The 19,014-nt window shown below is 42.1% G+C and overlaps 1 protein-coding gene across 5 annotated transcripts in view; it reads left to right on the forward strand.

The window, feature by feature from the left end:
• GAS2 (growth arrest specific 2) overlaps nucleotides 1–19,014 on the forward strand; it is a 120,104-nt gene that overhangs the window by 26,134 nt on the left and 74,956 nt on the right. For all 5 annotated transcript variants that reach the window (XM_079971724.1, XM_079971721.1, XM_079971720.1 and 2 more), the window contains one exon: nucleotides 1,693–1,817. In XM_079971724.1, coding sequence (XP_079827850.1) covers nucleotides 1,693–1,817 — 125 coding nt within the window. The remainder of the gene's footprint in view (nucleotides 1–1,692; nucleotides 1,818–19,014) is intronic.

Raw genomic sequence — 19,014 nt, forward strand, 5'->3', positions numbered from 1 at the left:
AAGGGCATCCTGATCAAATTTGCAGATGACACCAAACTGGGAGGGGTGGCTAACACCCCAGAGGACAGGATCACACTTCAAAACGACCTTGACAGATTAGAGAACTGGGCCAAAACAAACAAGATGAATTTTAACAGGGAGAAATGTAAAGTATTGCACTTGGGCAAAAAAAATGAGAGGCACAAATACAAGATGGGTGACACCTGGCTTGAGAGCAGTACATGTGAAAAGGATCTAGGAGTCTTGGTTGACCACAAACTTGACATGAGCCAACAGTGTGATGTGGCAGCTAAAAAAGCCAATGCAATTCTGGGCTGCATCAATAGGAGTATAGCATCTAGATCAAGGGAAGTAATAGTGCCACTGTATTCTGCTCTGGTCAGTGCCACTGTATAGTGCCACTGTATTCTGCTCTGGTCAGATAGAACTGACAAGCTTCTATCCTTTGACAGAAGGACACTGACAAACTGGAACGTGTCCAGAGGAGGGCAACCAAAATGGTCAAAGGTCTGGAAACGATGCCTTATGAGGAATGGCTCAGGGAGCTGGGCATGTTTAGCCTGGAGAAGAGGAGGTTAAGGGGTGATATGATAGCCATGTTCAAATATATAAAAGGATGTCACATAGAGGAGGGAGAAAGGTTGTTTTCTGCTGCTCCAGAGAAGCGGACACGGAGCAATGGCTCCAAACTACAAGAAAGGTAATGAAAGCGAACAAAATACATTAGTCTGTCTTCTCAGGCACATATGACATTAGTTGGTTTAGTCATTCTGGCAGCCTTCCCCAGAATACATAATAATTCATCAATGGAGGGGTGGGGAAAGTCTCTCTCTCTCTCTCTCTCTCTCTCTCTCTCTCTCTCTCTTCCTAACCATTTTCAAGCAAGTAAGTTTTTCTTCTGCAGTAAAATCTTTTAGAAAGTCTTCTTGAGCAGGTCTAAATGATCATGATGAAACAGACGGACGAGGCAAATTCTATGGCTGTTAGTAACAGCTCCTTTCCACACAATTTGCTGCTGAAAAATAATGCCAGGAGCTTGGGCACTATGAAATTCATTCTACTGATGGTCTCATATTGTCCCCGGTTGGCACTCTGCTTCCAGACATGAAAACTAGTTGTAATTCAGTTAATGGCTTTGCAGTGCTTAGTGCAGACAATGTTCCAGCCAAAGGTTTCCTAGCTGTATCCTGGTTATTTTCCTGCCTTTCCTCTTTTATTATTGCAGTTTTTCATTGTTATTTCTTAAAGAACCAATTCCGTGTTTATCCACTCATTAAAATTGATTTCTTTAAAAACTCACCACCACATTGACTTTTTTCATTTTATTTGCAGACATTGAGAAGTAGAGAGAAGCAGGGTAGTATTCACCTTACACAACCACAACTATTTCACAATCCTATAATCATGGCTCGCTCACAGAGAGAGAAACCATATTTCAAAAAATATTAATACAATAATGTGCCTGCTCCACTTACCTTTTGGGTCCATAATCAGAGGTTTATTCTAAAAACAACTCCACTATTTATTTTCAACAACTGGTGACCATGTACTTTGATAATATGACATCAGATTCCTTTTAAAGACGCAACTATAATTTGGCACAAACTAAAATTGCAATATAACCATACCTGCTCAGAACACTGGTAATTGTCAAAGCTGATGCTGAATGCTGTTATTTTTATTCCATTTCAGGAAAGGAAATAACAGCTGAGACCTTCATGGAGAAATTGGATAATGGGGCTTTGCTCTGTCGGCTAGCGGAGACTTTACAGGAGAAATTTAAAGAAAACTGCATTGAGGTCAACAAGATTGGAAAGGTAAATGTTGGTTAAGTCATGAGACAGCATGAACAATCATTTCTTTGAAAAAGTTTAATAGCCTTCAATATTTCTAGCTACAATGACCCACCTTTAATGTTTTATCTTTACTCGTCGTCTTTCTTCTTCGCTCTCATCACCCACTAAAATGATCGTGGCAGCATTGATACAAACAACTTTAGTCAAGGCACAACTCAGCCACAATTTAGGGGCTGAAAAACAATGTCATTTCCACACTAGACATTTAGTGCTACACTTCGTTCACTCCCTTTTTAATGGGGCATCTCCATAACTTAGAATTAAATCAGAGCCATCCTGCGTTACCCCTGTGTTCCTCCCATCTTTTTTCCAGATTGAAGAAAATCAAACTTTTTCATTGAGCTACTAATATCCCTGGATGTGGTTCACCTTAGCACTAGAGTACCCAATGTGGTACCCCCCCCCCAAATCAAGGCCTGCTGCCCCTTCCTCTTTCCTTCTTTCAGGTCTTTGGTTACCTGGTAGGGGATGCATACTTTTTTTTGTCACCCCCCCCAGTGTAGTTAATGGGTGGCTCACTAGACCGGACGGATGGGAGGTTGTCTGCTATTGATGGGATTACAATTCCTCTAAATAAGTGAGTATGCAACTTGGATACTTTTAAACATTAAACCCTTCCCTAAACAGGGCTGCCTTCAGATGTCTTCTAAAAGTTTGGTAGTTATTTTTCTCTTTGACATCTGGTGGGAGGGCATTCCACAGGGCGGGTGCCACTACTGAGAAGGCCCTCTGCCTGGTTCCCTGTACCTTGGCTTCTTGCAGCGAGGGAACCGCTAGAAGGCCCTTGGCGCCGGACCTCAGTGTCCGGGCAGAACGATGGAGGTAGAGACGCTCCTTCAGGTAATGACTTCATCTTGCCTTCCTGGGACTTTGCCCTCTTGGGACTCTGCGTCCCATGCTGGAATTTGACAATGCTGAGTTCACATTTCCCTTTTCACTGGAGTCATTTGGATTTCACAGAGTCCTTTTCTTTCCCAGTGGTCTGTGGGAGTCATGTGAATGAGATTAGAAAACCTCATTCCAAAGCTATGCAGTGTGTGTGTGTTATTTCACATTCTGTAGCATAAGAGTGCAAAGAAATGGCAGCGTAATGGCCTTTGTGTCATTGCCAATTGTTACGGAGGCATCCCCTCCCCACCCCCCTGTTTCACACTGTAATTCCCTGTGTAGAAAGCCTCAGGCAGCAGACTCCACAACTGGAAAATGTGGGCCTCGGTGCCAAGAACGTTATCCGAGAATAAGAGTGCATGAAATTCGGCATAGTATGGATTCCATATTACCCCCTCGAACCATTAGCCTCTGCCGCATTCATAATATACGTGCTGTCATGGAGCCATGAGGCTGTGCAGGGATTGAGAAGCATAGTATGGCTTTCATCCAGCTGCTACCTTAAAGATGGCTTTTTGCAGCAGGCAGCTGGGCCTCTTAGACACTTCAGCTGCTATTAAAATAGATAAAGCACTCTGGATATATATATATATATATATATATATATATATATATATATATTTGTAGGTAGGTGTGGGCTGATACAAAAAGTGAAACAGCTGCCAGAGGAACTGTGCTGGAGACAGCAGCCAGGCTGCAGCTGAGTGAGGGGGCGGCTATCAGTGTATGAGAAGGCCAGAGCAGGGAGAGAATATTACAAGTCAGTATTTTCATAAGCTTGAAGGAGTATGGGTGATTTCTGCATACTGTGTCAGGGCTGAAAAATTTTTCCCTGAGAAATACCCTGTCAGTCACTGGCTTTTCTATATCCCCCCTCCAATCAATTAAAGCACTACCGCTGAACCTCCTGAAAGCATTCCTTAAAAACAGTAATGGAAGTTCTCTGTGTATGGCCAAGTCACACAGCCTTGGATGCAAAAGAATAAGCTATTAGGCATGCACATTGGATCTCAATGATGGGTATCTGCTCCTCATTGATGAGTAGGCCAAGGAGGAGATGTCTTTTAATTATATGGGGAAAGAAACACACAGTGAAATTTACTGGGATGAATCAAGACGGCAGGCTCCCATGCTGGAGGTTATGTGATTCAGCACATAAACAGAAAGGGTGTGGGAAGCAGAGCTTGGGAAAATGAGATATGAAATTGCACAAATTTGGGAATCGGCACTGTCAGTGAACTCAAGAGCCCTTCAATCTGCCATTTCATGTACCCGGCATCAGGAAAAGGAACTGCTCTAGAGGTATTTGTTATGGTGAATCAGAGCACCTGGTACCCCAAAACAGTTCCATCGGAAATCAATGCAGTGATAATTAAAGCATTGCCTCAGTGGGGCCAGGGCAAAGCCTAGTCTCAAATCCTGGAGGACTATCTCCCGTCAGTGTAGACACACTAAGATAGATGGACCAATGGTCTGACTCTGTTGTAGCCCACCTAGGAGAAGGAAAACTGCGATCCTAAACCTCCTCTGCAGGAGAAGAAAAGGCTAAGCAGTTAACCCTACACAAATCTGGAGTGGAGATGGCGCCTTGTCCACCTCCTTCTGGTCAACTTCCTATGTTCTGCGATACCTATGACACAGTTCTTTGGAGACAAGGATTGCTGACATGAGTGTTTACCATATAATCAGGCCAACCATGTAGGAAGCTGGCATGTACCTCAGTGGCGTGTGACTGAAGCCAAATGGAATTCATTTTCATGGCAAGTCAGCTGTAGTGTTGACATTATATTTGAATAGATCTTTATTGTTTCTAAATGCTGTGGTTGAGCTTTTAAGCGGCAGCGTTTTTAATATAGGTGTTCAGAACCAAAATATAAATAGGCGTTAGATGCTCAAGCTTCTATTTACCTTAACCAAATTGCTGTTTTCAGAACAAAGAAACACAATTATTAATATTTTCAAAGCTAATGTTAATTGGATTTAAAGACATAGCAATCTCTTAGGAGACAAACTAGCAAAAAATGAGCATTGCCTTCAGAAGTATAAAATGTTTAAGGCATTATATTTCCTTGCAAAAGCAAAAATTAAATTAGCAAAACATAGGATTTTCTCTTCCTTATTTGTCAATAAGCGTTCATGTGCTTTTGAAAAGAAACAAAAGGTTGAGCTTTTCTAATGATTGCATTTGGTGAGTTTCTGCTTGTCATAGAACAATTCAAAGGTACTTCTGGAGGGTAAAGTGGCAATTCTGGGGAAACTGAACATTCATTTTGCAAGAGTTGAAATCATGTTGACGATGTTCCCTAGAGGGTCAGAAGACCTGGTCTTTTGCCCTCTTGAAGACAGTGTTATCTTCAAAGTTGTGGAGGGCTTTGGTGACACTCATATTTCATCTTTGCAGTGACTCACTTGGAGTGACTAATGCTATAAGGTACTGGTGATGTCAGTCAGATAAGCACCATCTGGCATTAAGTGTGGTCCTGTATGGCTCCACCTTTGATTGCAAAGGAGAGAGAAAAATAGGCTTCCTTTGCATATTTCCTTTCTTGCTGACATGCTTTCAGAGGCCACAACAGCGTAGGGGTGCATCATTATCTCCTTCTCAAACTGATGGTATGCAAGAAAGTGTACTGGTCCTGTCAAACTCAATTTGAGCACTGCTGCCTCCATAGTAGAAAGCACTGGGAATAGTCTCCATCGAAGCATCAGTGTGCAAAGTTCCCGATAGCAAGACTATAAGGGTCCCATTGTGAACAATCTGGGACAACTGGGGAACTGGGAGTTCACATTAGGGGCATGAAATTTCCATGAGTCACGTGGCACACGTTTGGTTTTGTCTGCAAACATGCCTGGAGCTGCTTCTCTAGATAGACATTAAGGAATATTTTGCAAATACAAGCCCCCTTGTTAAGTACGTTCATGCAAGAGTTGTGTTTTTTCATGTCACTGGTGTCCAAAGTTTTTATGCCAGACACCACAATGCCTTTTTTCTTAACTCAGAGTTCTCTGTACTGGGAAGCACCAATCCCTAACACCTTCTATTACAGAATGCTGATGTAAACCTTCTGAAACATCTGGTGTGTTTGGAACTGTTTGGAAACCACTGTCCTATGCTGCTATTCTGCCCTTTTGTTTGGCCAATTTACACATTAGAGCTGCCACATGAATTTTTTAATTTGTTGAATGTTGCTATTTATTATTATGAATAAAAATCTATTATTTTATTATCTACCATGTTGTTAATTACATTAAAATGCTAATTCTAATACTATCACCAACTGTCTGGGTGCTGGTACAAGTCATGCAGCTGGGCTGATTTGCTACATTTGCTACAGGCAGAGGGCCTTCTCGGTGGTGGTGCCTGCCCTGTGGAACGCCCTCCCATCAGATGTCAAAGAAATAAACAACTATCTGACTTTTAGAAGATATCTGAAGGCAGCCCTGTTTAGGGAATTTTTTAATGTCTGATGTTTTATTGTATTTTTAATATTTTGTTGGAAGCCGCCTTTCTTTTCTTTTCTTTTTTTGGTAACTTGCAGTAGCGTGGAAAAAAAGGCCTCAACTACATGGCAAGCTAATACACCCAGATGGGGTGGATTAAAGCACCTTCCATATGGAGTGTATTGTATCTCCAGGGGAGGGACTACAGCTCTGAATCTTACAAGCAGAAGGTCCCACGTTTAATCCCAGTCTTCCCCCATGTTATTTTTTAAAGGGTCAGGTAGCAGGTAATGTGAAAGATGTGCCTAAGGCGTTGGAAAAGCATTGCTAGTTGTAAATCACAGGAGACAATACTGAGCTAGATGAACTAGTCAGATCTGACACAAAGCAGGCGGTTACAGTGGCTGAACCAGTAGCATGTAGACTGATCCTTAAAGCCTTGATTGTTCACTGTTTCTAAAACTTTGATAATTAAGACCGTCCTAAATATCACAAGAGCAGGCTACTGGCAAGATGTTGTCCCTTGCTGAAAGAGCTGCACTGGTTGCTGATCTGCTACTGGGTAAAGTTATTGTGTTAATTCACAAAGCCTGAAATAACAAGACCTCAAACTCCTTGAAGAATGGCCTGATTCCTTATGGTCCACCTTGATCACTGAAATTTCAATTCAGTTTGCATTTAAAGGTAAAGATACCTAATTCACCCTCCCCGAAACAGCCTAGGAACCAAAATGCAGCTACTCTTCAAAGTTTACATGTCTCTAAATTTTGCAGTGCAGTTCTGTAGCCAGGTAATGTGCACAGAAATGCACATTACAGGGCAAAGTGTGCATATAAATCAATATATTAGTGAAAGTCACATACAAAAATGCATTATATTAGGGGGAATTGCTTGCAAAGATACGTCTATCAAGAAAAATATGCACAAAAATCCTGATGAATTTTCCTGAGAACTCTTTTTTTAAAAAAATGAAAACTGATGTAGAAATGTGAAGAACTGAATTTAAGACTGGAAAAAATAAATAATTGAGAGAAACTGAAATTGACAGATTCCCCCATCCCTCGTGGAGATGGGGCCCTCCATTTCAGCAGCATCCCACTTGCTTGAGGAAAGTTGAAAACTTTCACGGGACTTACTAATAACTAAGATAGGTTCAGGGCTGAGGATGTGGGATAGCTAAGTGGTTGACATTTCAGTTTAGCCATTCAACTCTTAAAAGGGCTCTTCGGTTCACTAACATGAAAATAATTGCAAAACATAGCCCAGGAATGTCCCTTCCCAGCGCTTCTCAACCCTACCAAAAAGCAACAAATAATACCTCTGTGTATGGATTTTTAGAACCATTAAAACAGCATAAAGAAAATGTAATCATTCCAACCTGGATGAGGATTTAACAGTAGAGTGGAAACAGAGGAATATAGCGATCATTTCTGAAGGGCCTGATTCCATTTTTTCCCTGCCTGTGAAACCTACCTGTGGGACGCCATGTGGTATTTGCATTATGACTAAATTTATATTCCAGCAGATTTAAGAGACAGGGAGATTCAGTGACAGTTATGTTAATAAATGCTGGGGATTTGTATAGTAGTAAATGGCTGGTTCTACCCATGTTATGGCTAATGACCTACTGCCCCCAAAACTGCAGGTTTATTATTATAGCAAGTGTGATTCTGTAAAAAAGTGATTCATATTGCAGGAGTCCATTTTGTAATTTTCTCCCAGTGGCTTGGATTTCATCTCCTTGCTCTCCAGGCCATATTTTACTTCTCCTGACAGATAGTTAATTTGAGAATTTCGCAGCTGTACAAACAAATTTAAAACGCCGAGGCATGTGTGGTATGCACAGAGCCCACGTTAGCTTGGAATTATTAAAGCAACTTTTTTTCAGATTTAAAGTAAACTCAAATAACACGTGTGTTAATAGTTATCAGGATAATATTCAGGGCATTCTTCCAGCTCTCTCTGAAGAGGGATTGCCTTTCTGGTGTGACTACGAATGGGTAATATTGGGCTCTGAAATAAAAGCATATCAAACAGAAGATGGGACAGTTTTGTATCTGTCAAAATGGGTATTTAAGAGCAGTTTTAATATGTAGGCACTCAAATGGTACAGTTCTCTCAGATGACAGTCTCATCTCAGAGGCATGTGTGTGATTGGAAGGGCGGAACTGCTTATCTGACCTCCATTATTGCTGTTGCTGTGGTGTAGCAACAAGGGTGGGGAGGTGAGGTAGTGGCAAGTTTGGCATGGTGCAAACACACTGGTAGAAGCAATCTGGTGTATATTCTAGTGGTTTGCACCATGCTGACCTTACCATTCATTACCTTGCCTCCTCCTCACCCTCCTGTTACACCGCAGTGACGGGAGATCAGGTGAGTAGCCCTGCCCCACCAACCACTACTGTGTGAGGATGAGATTGTGAATGCAATGTGAACAGAGGGTGCAAAGAGAGAAACAAATATGCCCTGAATGAGGACTGGCACCAATGAGTGGCCCTGTGTATGCAGACAAACACAGGAAAGCACATTCAGCCAGTGAATACAACTAGGAGAGGAGGACAAAATTGTAGACAGGTGACACTGGAACTGTAGCTGTCGGCAGCAGTACCTTCCAAGGCCCACAGCTGTTTTTAACTAGCTGTGGTGTCGATTTTTGTGGAGAGAGAAAAGGGCATACATTTGCAGGGTGTCCCAGGAACAGAAAGTAATAGCTGGGTATACATTTATTTTTTAATGCTCTTTCACATCAATTTTTTTTCCCTTCCATGTAATAAATCTATGCTGTAAGGAACAAGCTAAGCCAGAACCCTTTTACCTCCTCAACATGGAGGGATATTAATTTTTTTCCCCAAATGGGCAACCTGCCAGTATTGTGGGCAGATTTAGTCACATTAAAAGAGTGCTACCAAGAGTGTCTGCAAGTTTGAATTGGTGCTCCATTCTCAGCTTGAATTCAATTTAGATTGTACTTAATAATAGCCCTGCAGCATAGGCTCTTGCACTGGCGGAGGAAGAGGAGTGCGGGGGGAGCGCACCGCTCCCGGCAGCGTGAACCCCAGGGTGCCATCGTGGCTGCCCTCCAGTGGCACGCCCTGCCCTCAGGACGTGCTCCTTGCCCCCAGGACACGTGCCAGCCCTGCCCCCGCCTGCTCTCCGTCACTGGGCTCTTGACTAGCATACAAATTTTCTCTAGGAAAGTTTCAGCCACACATTTCATAGGTGTAGGTGAAATAGAAGTTACTGGCCTGCAAGCACCATTCAAAAGCCTGGACACCACATTTTGGACCAACTGAACATACAAGTGTCCGATTCGATGTCACTTTTGTCATGGGAGCTCAGCAGGCTTCAATGAACGTGGGCTCAGATCTGGAATATGCGCACAGAAAATAATGCATTTGAGCATGTGCTTTCTTGCATGGCTGAGTAAAAACTAGCCCCCCCCCCTCAAAAGAGATTTGCTGGTGAAGTTGCATATCTGGATATGAATGCACACTGCAATACTCATCAAGTTCCTACTGACTTCAAGAGATGTATCTGACATAGAACGGATCTGTATCACAAACAAAGCATAACTAGACTTGGATCAGGGCCAGTATTTACATTTTGGCTCATATTGTCTGAGAAAGTATAATCCATGCTTCACTTACCTCCTGACTGGATTAATGTCCTTTATGTGAAGCTGCCTTTGAAGAGAGTCCAGAAGCGTCAACTGGTCCAAAATGTGGTGGCCAGACTTCTGTCTGTTCTTTTTTTTAATATCAGCTCTGTTGGCTTCCTGGTTTAATCCAAAGTGCTGGTTCTACCATTTAAATACTTAAATGGCTTAGGATAAGAATGTAAGAAAAGCCCCCCAAAAGCACCTGAGCACAATAGTGCTCCCTTCGCTTAAAATTCCCAGAAACTGTTATGTAAAAGGCATACTGTCTCTGGCAGTAGAGGTACAACATAGTCACCTAAAGCCTTATCCAAAATGAATTTGTCTAATCTTTTCTAAAGCCATCTGAACTGGTGGCCATCATTGCATCTTGTGGCAGTGAATTAAACTCTGTGCTTCATGAAGAGGTATTTTCTTTCGTCCATTGTGAATCTCCCAACATTTAGATTTATTGGATGGCTTCAAATGAGAAAAGGAGAAAAAGAAGAAAAACTTCTCCATATGCACTTTCTCCACCCCATGTATAATTTATCAGATTACCTTAGGGACCCCTCGCTCCCAAACGAACCAGTCCTGGGATGAAATCATTGTGGGATGCCTTGTCCTCAGTGCAAGAGAGCATGGCCTTTTATGTGATGGTCCTGGAACTCTGGAATGCATTCCCAGTTCAGGTGCATCAGGATTAAGGCTTCATCTTTGTACATCTTTAAGATACCAAGGACACCTTTATTTTGATGGGCTTTTAATGTGCAGTTCATAGTTTCATTGCTCCCTCTTTTGATGTGTAAGATCCTTTGCCTTTCCTTGGCTATATGGTCAATTTTTAGAAATTGCTGTTTGTTATACTTGAAGTGTTATGATTATATTTCATGGCTTAACAATTATGCTGCTCTGGGGCATTTAACTGATAGATATACTCAGTTTATACTAAAGGGAATTTTTAATGTAACTCATCTGTGCTGCTTTGTGTTACTGGATTTTGTTTTGGTAGTTTTTTATATCATATATATTTTTGGGTGCTGTAAACCACGTGTCAATTTTTCTTTGAAATATGCAGTGTATACATTACTTAAATGAATGAATGAATTTCATTTAATATTACAATAATAGATCCTTAAAGACAGCATTATACATTGACAAACACATTAAACTAGAGTTTCTTGAACTTTTTCGTTCTTAGCACTATCATGAAAGCCTTGTCTCTTTCGCCTTTCTCAGAAGCATTGAGCATAAGCATGGTAGATCTTGTATACTTTTTATTTCACTGCTTTGCTGCTAATGTATGGTTTGAATTGGGAAGATGTAACCCTGTGTTAACATTTGTTAATGCATCTGGACAGGATTATTTTCACATGACTATAAAGCTGCTTGGAAGAGGATCACTAGTATCCTTGTCTGGGCTGTCAACAATATCTTACACCCATGTTTCAGAGACTCTAAAAAATCAGTACCTAATTTAGAGCAGGCAGAATGAAATAGACTTCATCTGCAACAGCAACTAGGTCTTGCATCCAAGTAGCTAACTCTAGTTAGTGAGTGGCAGAAACCTGATAAGTGACAAGAAATGCACAATTACAAGGTAAGTGCTTTAAGTGGGGTATCAAACATCACTCCATGGTGCAGGACATGCAAAGAGGGGGGCACATGTAGCACACCCATTTTGCATGCAGAAGGATTCAAGTTCAATCCCTGTTATTGCCAGGTAAGGTAGGAAAAGAGCTTGCTCAAGATCCTGGACATTTATTGCTTTATTCCATATAGAGCCAGAGCAGCAAACGTGGTGCCCTCCAAATGTTTCTGGACTAGAGTTCCCATCATCCCAGACCATGGACCAGATTGGTTGATGCTGATGGGAATTATAATGAAACGCTCCACAAAGGCTACCCCTGGTATAGACAGCACCAAGTAGACAGCTACATGGATTAATGGTCTGGCATGTATCTGGAGTGGCAGGGGTTTCGGGAGAGGAGCCTCTGACTATGAATATAGGTGATCCTGATCCTGTGATGGACTATCAAAGGAATGCAGCTTGGACATCAGACCAAACTGCTGAAAAGCCCCATAGAGGCCACTTGTACCTCCTGTAACAAAGCTCATTCTAATGTAACCTTGCAAACTGTAAACTTGCTCCTTTTGGATGTTCCCCATTGAGAACAGTTTGAACTTTAACTCATGAGCAGTTCCTCCATGGCACCTATGTCTTTTCTAGACTGAGTTGTACTTTTTTTCGCTCTAGTTCCTCAAGCACTGCTTCGGCACTTCTACCATATCATCTGATGAAAAACAACTAGAGTTGGGTTTCATGTGAACATTGGTGACACCTCATTCCTGATCTCCTTAGATGACCTCACTCAGTAGCTTCATAGTAGATAGTAGCAACAGGGGGACAAAATGGAACCCTGTGGGATCCCACAGCATAAATGTCTTGGGGCCAGTTGAAAGTCTTCCCTTGACCTTTTGGAACTAACCATTAAAGATTGCAGGGGGGAAAGAATCACACTTATGCTATTTCCCCAATCCAGACTCTCACCCAGCCTAGATCCAGTCCCCTTTGCATGATCTCACCTTTCTCATGTGGTTCCTCCCTTCCCATGTTTTGAGAGGTGGGCAATACTGTTTGTGTCATGGAGAAGCAGCTCCACTGATACTGCTGTTGTAAGAATTGTTAGTTTATGCTGATGATGGGTGAAGTGTTACTTGGCCACAACCTATACCTTTGACCAAAGCTCTGTGCTAACTGATTCCAGGCTTTTGTGACTCTTCTATAGATACATAAGTAATATTGCTCCATGAAATCCTAGAAGTACTTCATTTTCTCCATGATTTATCACCTCACCATCCCAGACACTTGTGGAGTGGAATGATCTGTTCTATATTAAGAGGGAAAGAGAGATATATTGTCTTAATTGTCAATAGAAGGAGTTTGGATTCCCATTTGTACTAGAGACACGATAATACATCACTGTCATATTATTTCTTAAAAGTGCTTTAAAATCACTTGGATAGCTTTATAACTGCTTAGTGTGTTGTAATGGGAGATTGCATGGGAGCGCAGGGAACCTACATTACTGGATGATGTTACAGCTTCTGGGCATAAATGCATGAGTATGGTTTGGTTTATGGAAATTCCTTTGAAATTATGCATGCCATTAAACAACTGATTAGTAGATCTTAGGAACAGATGCACCTAGTTACATTAGCTCTGATGGGCTAGTGTAATTTTGAATTTTAATTAAAAAACCAGATATTGGGAAGAACTTAGGCTACATAGAGCACTCCAAAATATTACCTTGATGAGGTTCACTTGCTTAGTTTTGCATTTATACTTGCGATACATTCAGGGCCAGTCCTACCATTAGGTTGAATGAGGCAATCACCCACCCTCTGGATTTGGTATGGCAGATGCCCAAAAGGAACCTCTAGCATTGTGTGTACCTGCCTTGTAGCCCGTTCTAATCTGACTGATACATGCTAATCTTTTACAAGTCTGGGGGAAATAGATGAGTCTATGGGCCAAATCAGATGTGGATATCAGAGAATTCATGATCAACCTTCATTTCTCTCTATATAGGTATGTAGGTTAATGTCCCCCCCCCCTTTCCTGTTTTTCTGATGAAAATCATCTCACCTCTGAAAGTGCTGCTTGCACTGCTGGAGAAAACAGGAAAGTATGTTGGTGCCTCTCCCAGCACAACAGTCCCAAGCAGATGAGCTGTACAAATCTACACCAGGATCAGAACAGAACCAAACTAGCCAGACAACAGGAGAGGGAGAAAGACAATGGCTTGTTGTAGCATATGTGTTCATGCTACAAACAATCACAGCTCTGTAGGCATGATGAGTGTGCGCAGAGAAGCTGACCTTCAGAATTTCAGACACCGAGTTAAGGCCAGTTTGGAAATTTGGCTCTGTCTGTTAACATTCCAACATGTTTTTCAAATCATGGAGCCATTTTTTTATATATATGTATTTTTAAAAAACCCCTTTATCCAGCTTTGAATTCCCCAAATCTCAGCAGCTTCTTTGTGGTTTCTGATTGGAAGAGTTACAGAAAAAAAATTAGAATCTTTATCGCAGAGGCAAAAATGAAACATTTTCAGAGGAGTGTCAAACTTAACTTCAGGAATTCATGAATGAAATCCCTTGTGAACATTTTGGGTGACAGCATCAACATCTCTGAACATCTGTCAGTCTGAAAAATGACAGCAAAGGCAATATTAAATTTTTAAAAAGGAAATTCTTTCTTTAGATTATCTAAATTGCTATCCTGGGGTATTTGCTTGACACTTGGCTCATAAAAGGTAAAGCACCATTTGGAACTAATTTTGCAGAAGAGTTCAGGGGGAAATGGTACATTTTGAAGAATTGCATAGCATGAGTCTGACCATTAAGAAGCAGGGAGAAACAAAGGGAGACAAGATAAGTTGAATATGACAACACATTCCATGTGGTCCTGACTGCTGCTTGGAATTTGCACAGATTTTTACATTTATTACTCATATTGCAGTGTGGAGCTGTCTGCATTATTCTTTAATGGTCAGATGTTGATACTTTCCAAATAATGACCTTGTTCATTATTTGGGGAAGTTGGCATAACTGATGGTAGTTCTCTACCATGCATGCAAGTAGTCTTTCAAACTTTTCTGACTCAAGATCCCCACCTTTAATGCCAGATTGCAATATGAGACCCTTTCATCTTTCTATCTTCTCCCTCTTTCCTCTACAATCTTCTATTTTTATCCTTAGAATTTCATTCAAATGTCTTTAACAACTACAAACTCTGGTATAATCCACCATAGATCAGGGAAGAAACCAGCGGAAGGTCACAGTCCATCAGTTTGAGACCAAAGGTTTACGGAAGGGAAGGGAACCTACTTATTGTATTTCTGCCACTATCTCTGACCATTGGTCATGCTGGCTGCGGCTGATGGGGGCTGGGGTCCAACACCACCCAGGCCACTTTTGCCATCCCTGGCTTACCGTAATAGGTCAAAGGTTTGTTGGTGTTTGTTTGAAAAGCGTGCACACTCTGCTTTCAAGGCTGAACTGGTGATTTAGAACAGTGTTTCCCAATGTTTTGCCAACCATGGCCCCCTTCCGATCTTGTTTCCTTCCTGTGCCGCCCCCCCCCCCCGGTGTAGTCAAGGAGGGGCAGGGGGCAGCTGCCACCCATATGTAAAAATCAGTAAAAATCAATACATATTTGAGGTTCTGCCCCCCCTAAAAAAGGCCTGCCTCCTAACAAAAATCCTGGCTATGCCCATGCCTCTCCATTCTACTAGTAGAAAGGTAGCTATTTAAATGTTTTGTATGTAAATTTATTTATAATGTTTATAATTTATACAAAATACAATTGCATAAAATGATAGGAACAGAATGAAATATTGTTGAAGCAGAAAAACATAGAATCATGGAGCTGGAAGGGACCCAAAGGATCATCTTTCTAGTGCAACACCCTGCAATGTAGGAAACTCAGCTAAAGCATTAGAAACCTCCAAGGAAGGAGAGCCCAGAACCTCCAGAGGGAGAACCATCTTTCATGTATTATAAAAAGGAAATAACAGTTATTTGACTCATTATTTGACACAGAGGGGAAAACCTACAGAAACAGTCCAAAAGGCACACAGGGAGTTCTGTATATATGGGAGAATTTTAAAAAGCAAGTGGTCCTCACTGAACTGGTGCAAAAAGATCTTGTCATCCAGAGGAGTCCTGGCTGCCTAGATAAAATGCATCCTTACCTGGGAGTAAGGCCCACTGAACTAGTGGAACTTACTTCTGAGTAGACACTTAGTTATTTACTAGATGCAAGTCAGCAGCACCAGACAACCCTGCTTGACTATGCGCTGGGGTGGATTTCACCCCACACCTTACAGAGAACCAAGTCAATGCTACCAATGGGCTCTGCACTCAACATCCGAAGGCCCTGATCCACTAGGCGCTGGGGTGGATTGCACCTTGTGCCTTGCAGAGTCAGGCCCAGGCTGCCACCATGCCCAGCACTGGCAGCAGCAACAAGCAGCTCTGCCTCACCCAGCCCTGCCAATTGCCACCCCACCACCACACCTACCTGATTCCCCACTTCACTTCTCACTTCCCTCTGTGCCCCCCAAGCTTCCTGCTGTGCCCCCCCATTTACGGTACACAATTTTCACCTGTGCTCCCCTTGGAATATCTTGGGGGCCCGCAGGGGGCCATATGGCCCCCGGTTGGGAACCACTGATTTAGAGCAACATTCTTCTTGAAGTCAAAGAGGGATGCTTTGGCTCAATTTGATGCCTCTTGTACTATTCTGGAGGCTTTTTGGAAGGTGATTGGCATTTCATACCAGGGACCTTGGTAGCAGGACACAGTCGGCCATTGCAGCTTGCTAGGGAAAGAAGTTACTATCTGTTCTCTACTGTGCTACATCATCATCACCATGCATATACCCAGTGGGTGGCATTGCAGCTACTAATTCAGGAAGGATCAGGTAACTGAAGGAGTCAATTGGGTTCTTTATGGTCTTAGAAAGATTCTACCTCCGGACTGACTCCTCAGGCTAAGCTGGTTGTTGCTTATGAACATCCCATCTCAAATGCCCATCCCAACTTGATAACCTACCACTTCCAGACCTGCTGCTTTTGTTTTGCTTTATGTAAGCACTCATTAATTTTTTTGCTCTCTCTTTGGTGCTGAAGGCTTGAAGCACATATCTAGCTGAAATTTTTTTAAGGGCTTCAACTGAAGCAAATGTATAAATATGATTTATTTTTAGGCACTGCTGTTATTTTAATAGTGTTATGATTCTGTTTAATTGGACATCTTGATAATTACACTGGGCAACAATTTTTTACTTTTTGAATGTTGTCTAGCTTTCTACAACTGATTTAGGGTATTTTTGCACTGCTGAATCAGGAAATGGCATCCGTTTCTCTCCATCAGGTCAGGTTTACTGTAAACTGAATGGTGGGCATTGATAAAGGTAAGTACACGTAAATTGCATGTTGCTTCACCATTTTTCAAACTTCAGGGCTTGAACTTCCGTTTCTTGGAACTCCTGGAATGCTCAGCGCAGGGAGGTCTCTCTTCAGAGTCCAACAGTAATCAGCCATCATGACTGCGTCCCAGCGACCCTGATACCTGGTCTCCATCTCTTTCATGTCCTGATGGAATCTCTCTCCCTGCTCGTCACTCATTGAACCCAGGTTCTCAGGAAACCAGTCCATATGTGAAAATAGGTAGTGCATATTGACACTCATGTTGCAGCCCAGGTTTCTGAAAGCAGTCAGCATGTTGTTGACAAGTTCTGCGTAGTTTCTGGCCTTATTGTTGCCAAGAAAGTTCTTCACTACCAGAACAAATGCCTTCCATGCTTCCAGTTCCACTTCGTTCATTGAGTTTCCGAACTCTGGATCTCTGATGAGCTGACAGATCTGAGGACCGTCAAAGATGCCAGCTTTCGACTTCTCCATGGTCAATCCTGGAAAAGCCTGGCACAAGTAAGTGAAGCAGTCACCATCCTTGTCCAGAGCCTTGGTGAACTGCTTGATTAAGCCGAGCTTGGTGTGCAGCGGTGGGAAGAGTATTCTGTCTCTGTCCACCAGAGGGTCGTTGATGACATTCCTTTCTTTGCAAGGCACCAATTCCTCCCGCACAGGCCAGTCCTTCTTCATGTAATGCTGAGCACGGTTCCTACTATCCCACATGCACAGAAAACATGGGTACTTGGTGAAGCCAGACTGCTGTCCCAACAAAAAGTTCACCATCTTCAGGTGAACACAAATAAACCACTTATGCTGATCATAACCAATTTTCTCCAGCACATACTTCACCGCTTCATAGTTCTCCTTCAGTGTACTCAAGTGAGCCAGGGGTATAGAGGCAAACTGGTTGCCGTTGTGTAGCAGAACACATTTCAGTGATCACTTGCTGCTGTCAGTGAATAGTCTCCAATCTTTGGGTTCGTACTGTGGCACTCCAAGCTTGAGCAGAAGCTGCGCAATATTTGCACAGTACACCAAGTCCTTCTCTTCCGAGAAAAAACGGAGGTACTCTTGATGCCTGTTGCAGAAGAAGCTGATGCGAGCACTGTCAGAGAGGAGGTTTTTTTCCTTCAGTCTGGATGCCAACAGTTCAGCAGAGTCGTTTGACAAGCTGAGGTCGTGAACTAGATCATTCAACTCCTTTTGGGAAAATGGATGTGGAGCATCATCTTCAAGAACCACTTCTTCTTCATGTCCTTCAACACTGGAGGCATCTTCGTCAGTAATGTCAGGAAGTTCTCCCAAGATAGGCACTGGAATTTCATCACAATGAGCTACAGGACGATGTGCTGATTGAAGATCAGGATTAACTTAGTTTTGATCCCCCAACTTTATGTTTTGCCACACCAATTTATGGAAGATTTCGAGGTTTTATGACTTCAAACTGATCCCTTTTCGACATAATCACCCAGAACTATCGGATCTGAATACTTGTCATTAAAATAATCATTTCCAATCAAAACAATTATTCGAAATGGCATTTTACCCCCACCAACTTCTTCTAAAATGCTCCACACAAGCGTATATGTGAACAAAAACGTAAAAAAATGACATGTGGCCATAGCTCAAAAACTTGACCTGATTGAGCAAAACCAATGTGATTTTTGGATTCAGCGCATCAGATTCGTCCTAAATCAACTGAAAAAAATGCAGACAACAAATTTGTTGTTGACCAGTGTTATGTGTCATTTTTCTTTTCTTTTTTTTCATTGTTGCGCTCTGCTGTGAGCAGTGGCAATAAACTTAATAATAAATAAGCAAATTAGTTGCAAGTCTATCGTCCATTCCACCTATCATATGCCTCTAGGAAAGTGCTGTACTGTCACTGAAACTAGAGGCAAAGAGGTTGATCTTGCAAAGAGCTCTGCTAGGTCAGGCTGAAGACCCATCTAGTCCAGCATCGTTTTGCAGTTGCCAACGATATGCCTATGGGAAGTCTGATAGGGAACCAGATGCCTTAGGGAAGATTAAAAATGCAATTGAGACATATCTGAGTTGGGCAGAAAACCACCAGGGCATGCCTGTACAAGGTTTATTGTGCAGCTGCAATGTTGTCCTCTATCTTCATTTATTCTTAAAATGTGTTAATTGCTTTTCCAAACAACTTGCTGCTGAAGATGGCTCACAATTTTAAGAAAAGGTAAATTTA

This window comes from Podarcis cretensis (assembly GCF_951804945.1).
Source record: "Podarcis cretensis genome assembly, chromosome: 1".
Taxonomy (NCBI): Eukaryota; Metazoa; Chordata; class Lepidosauria; order Squamata; family Lacertidae; genus Podarcis; species Podarcis cretensis.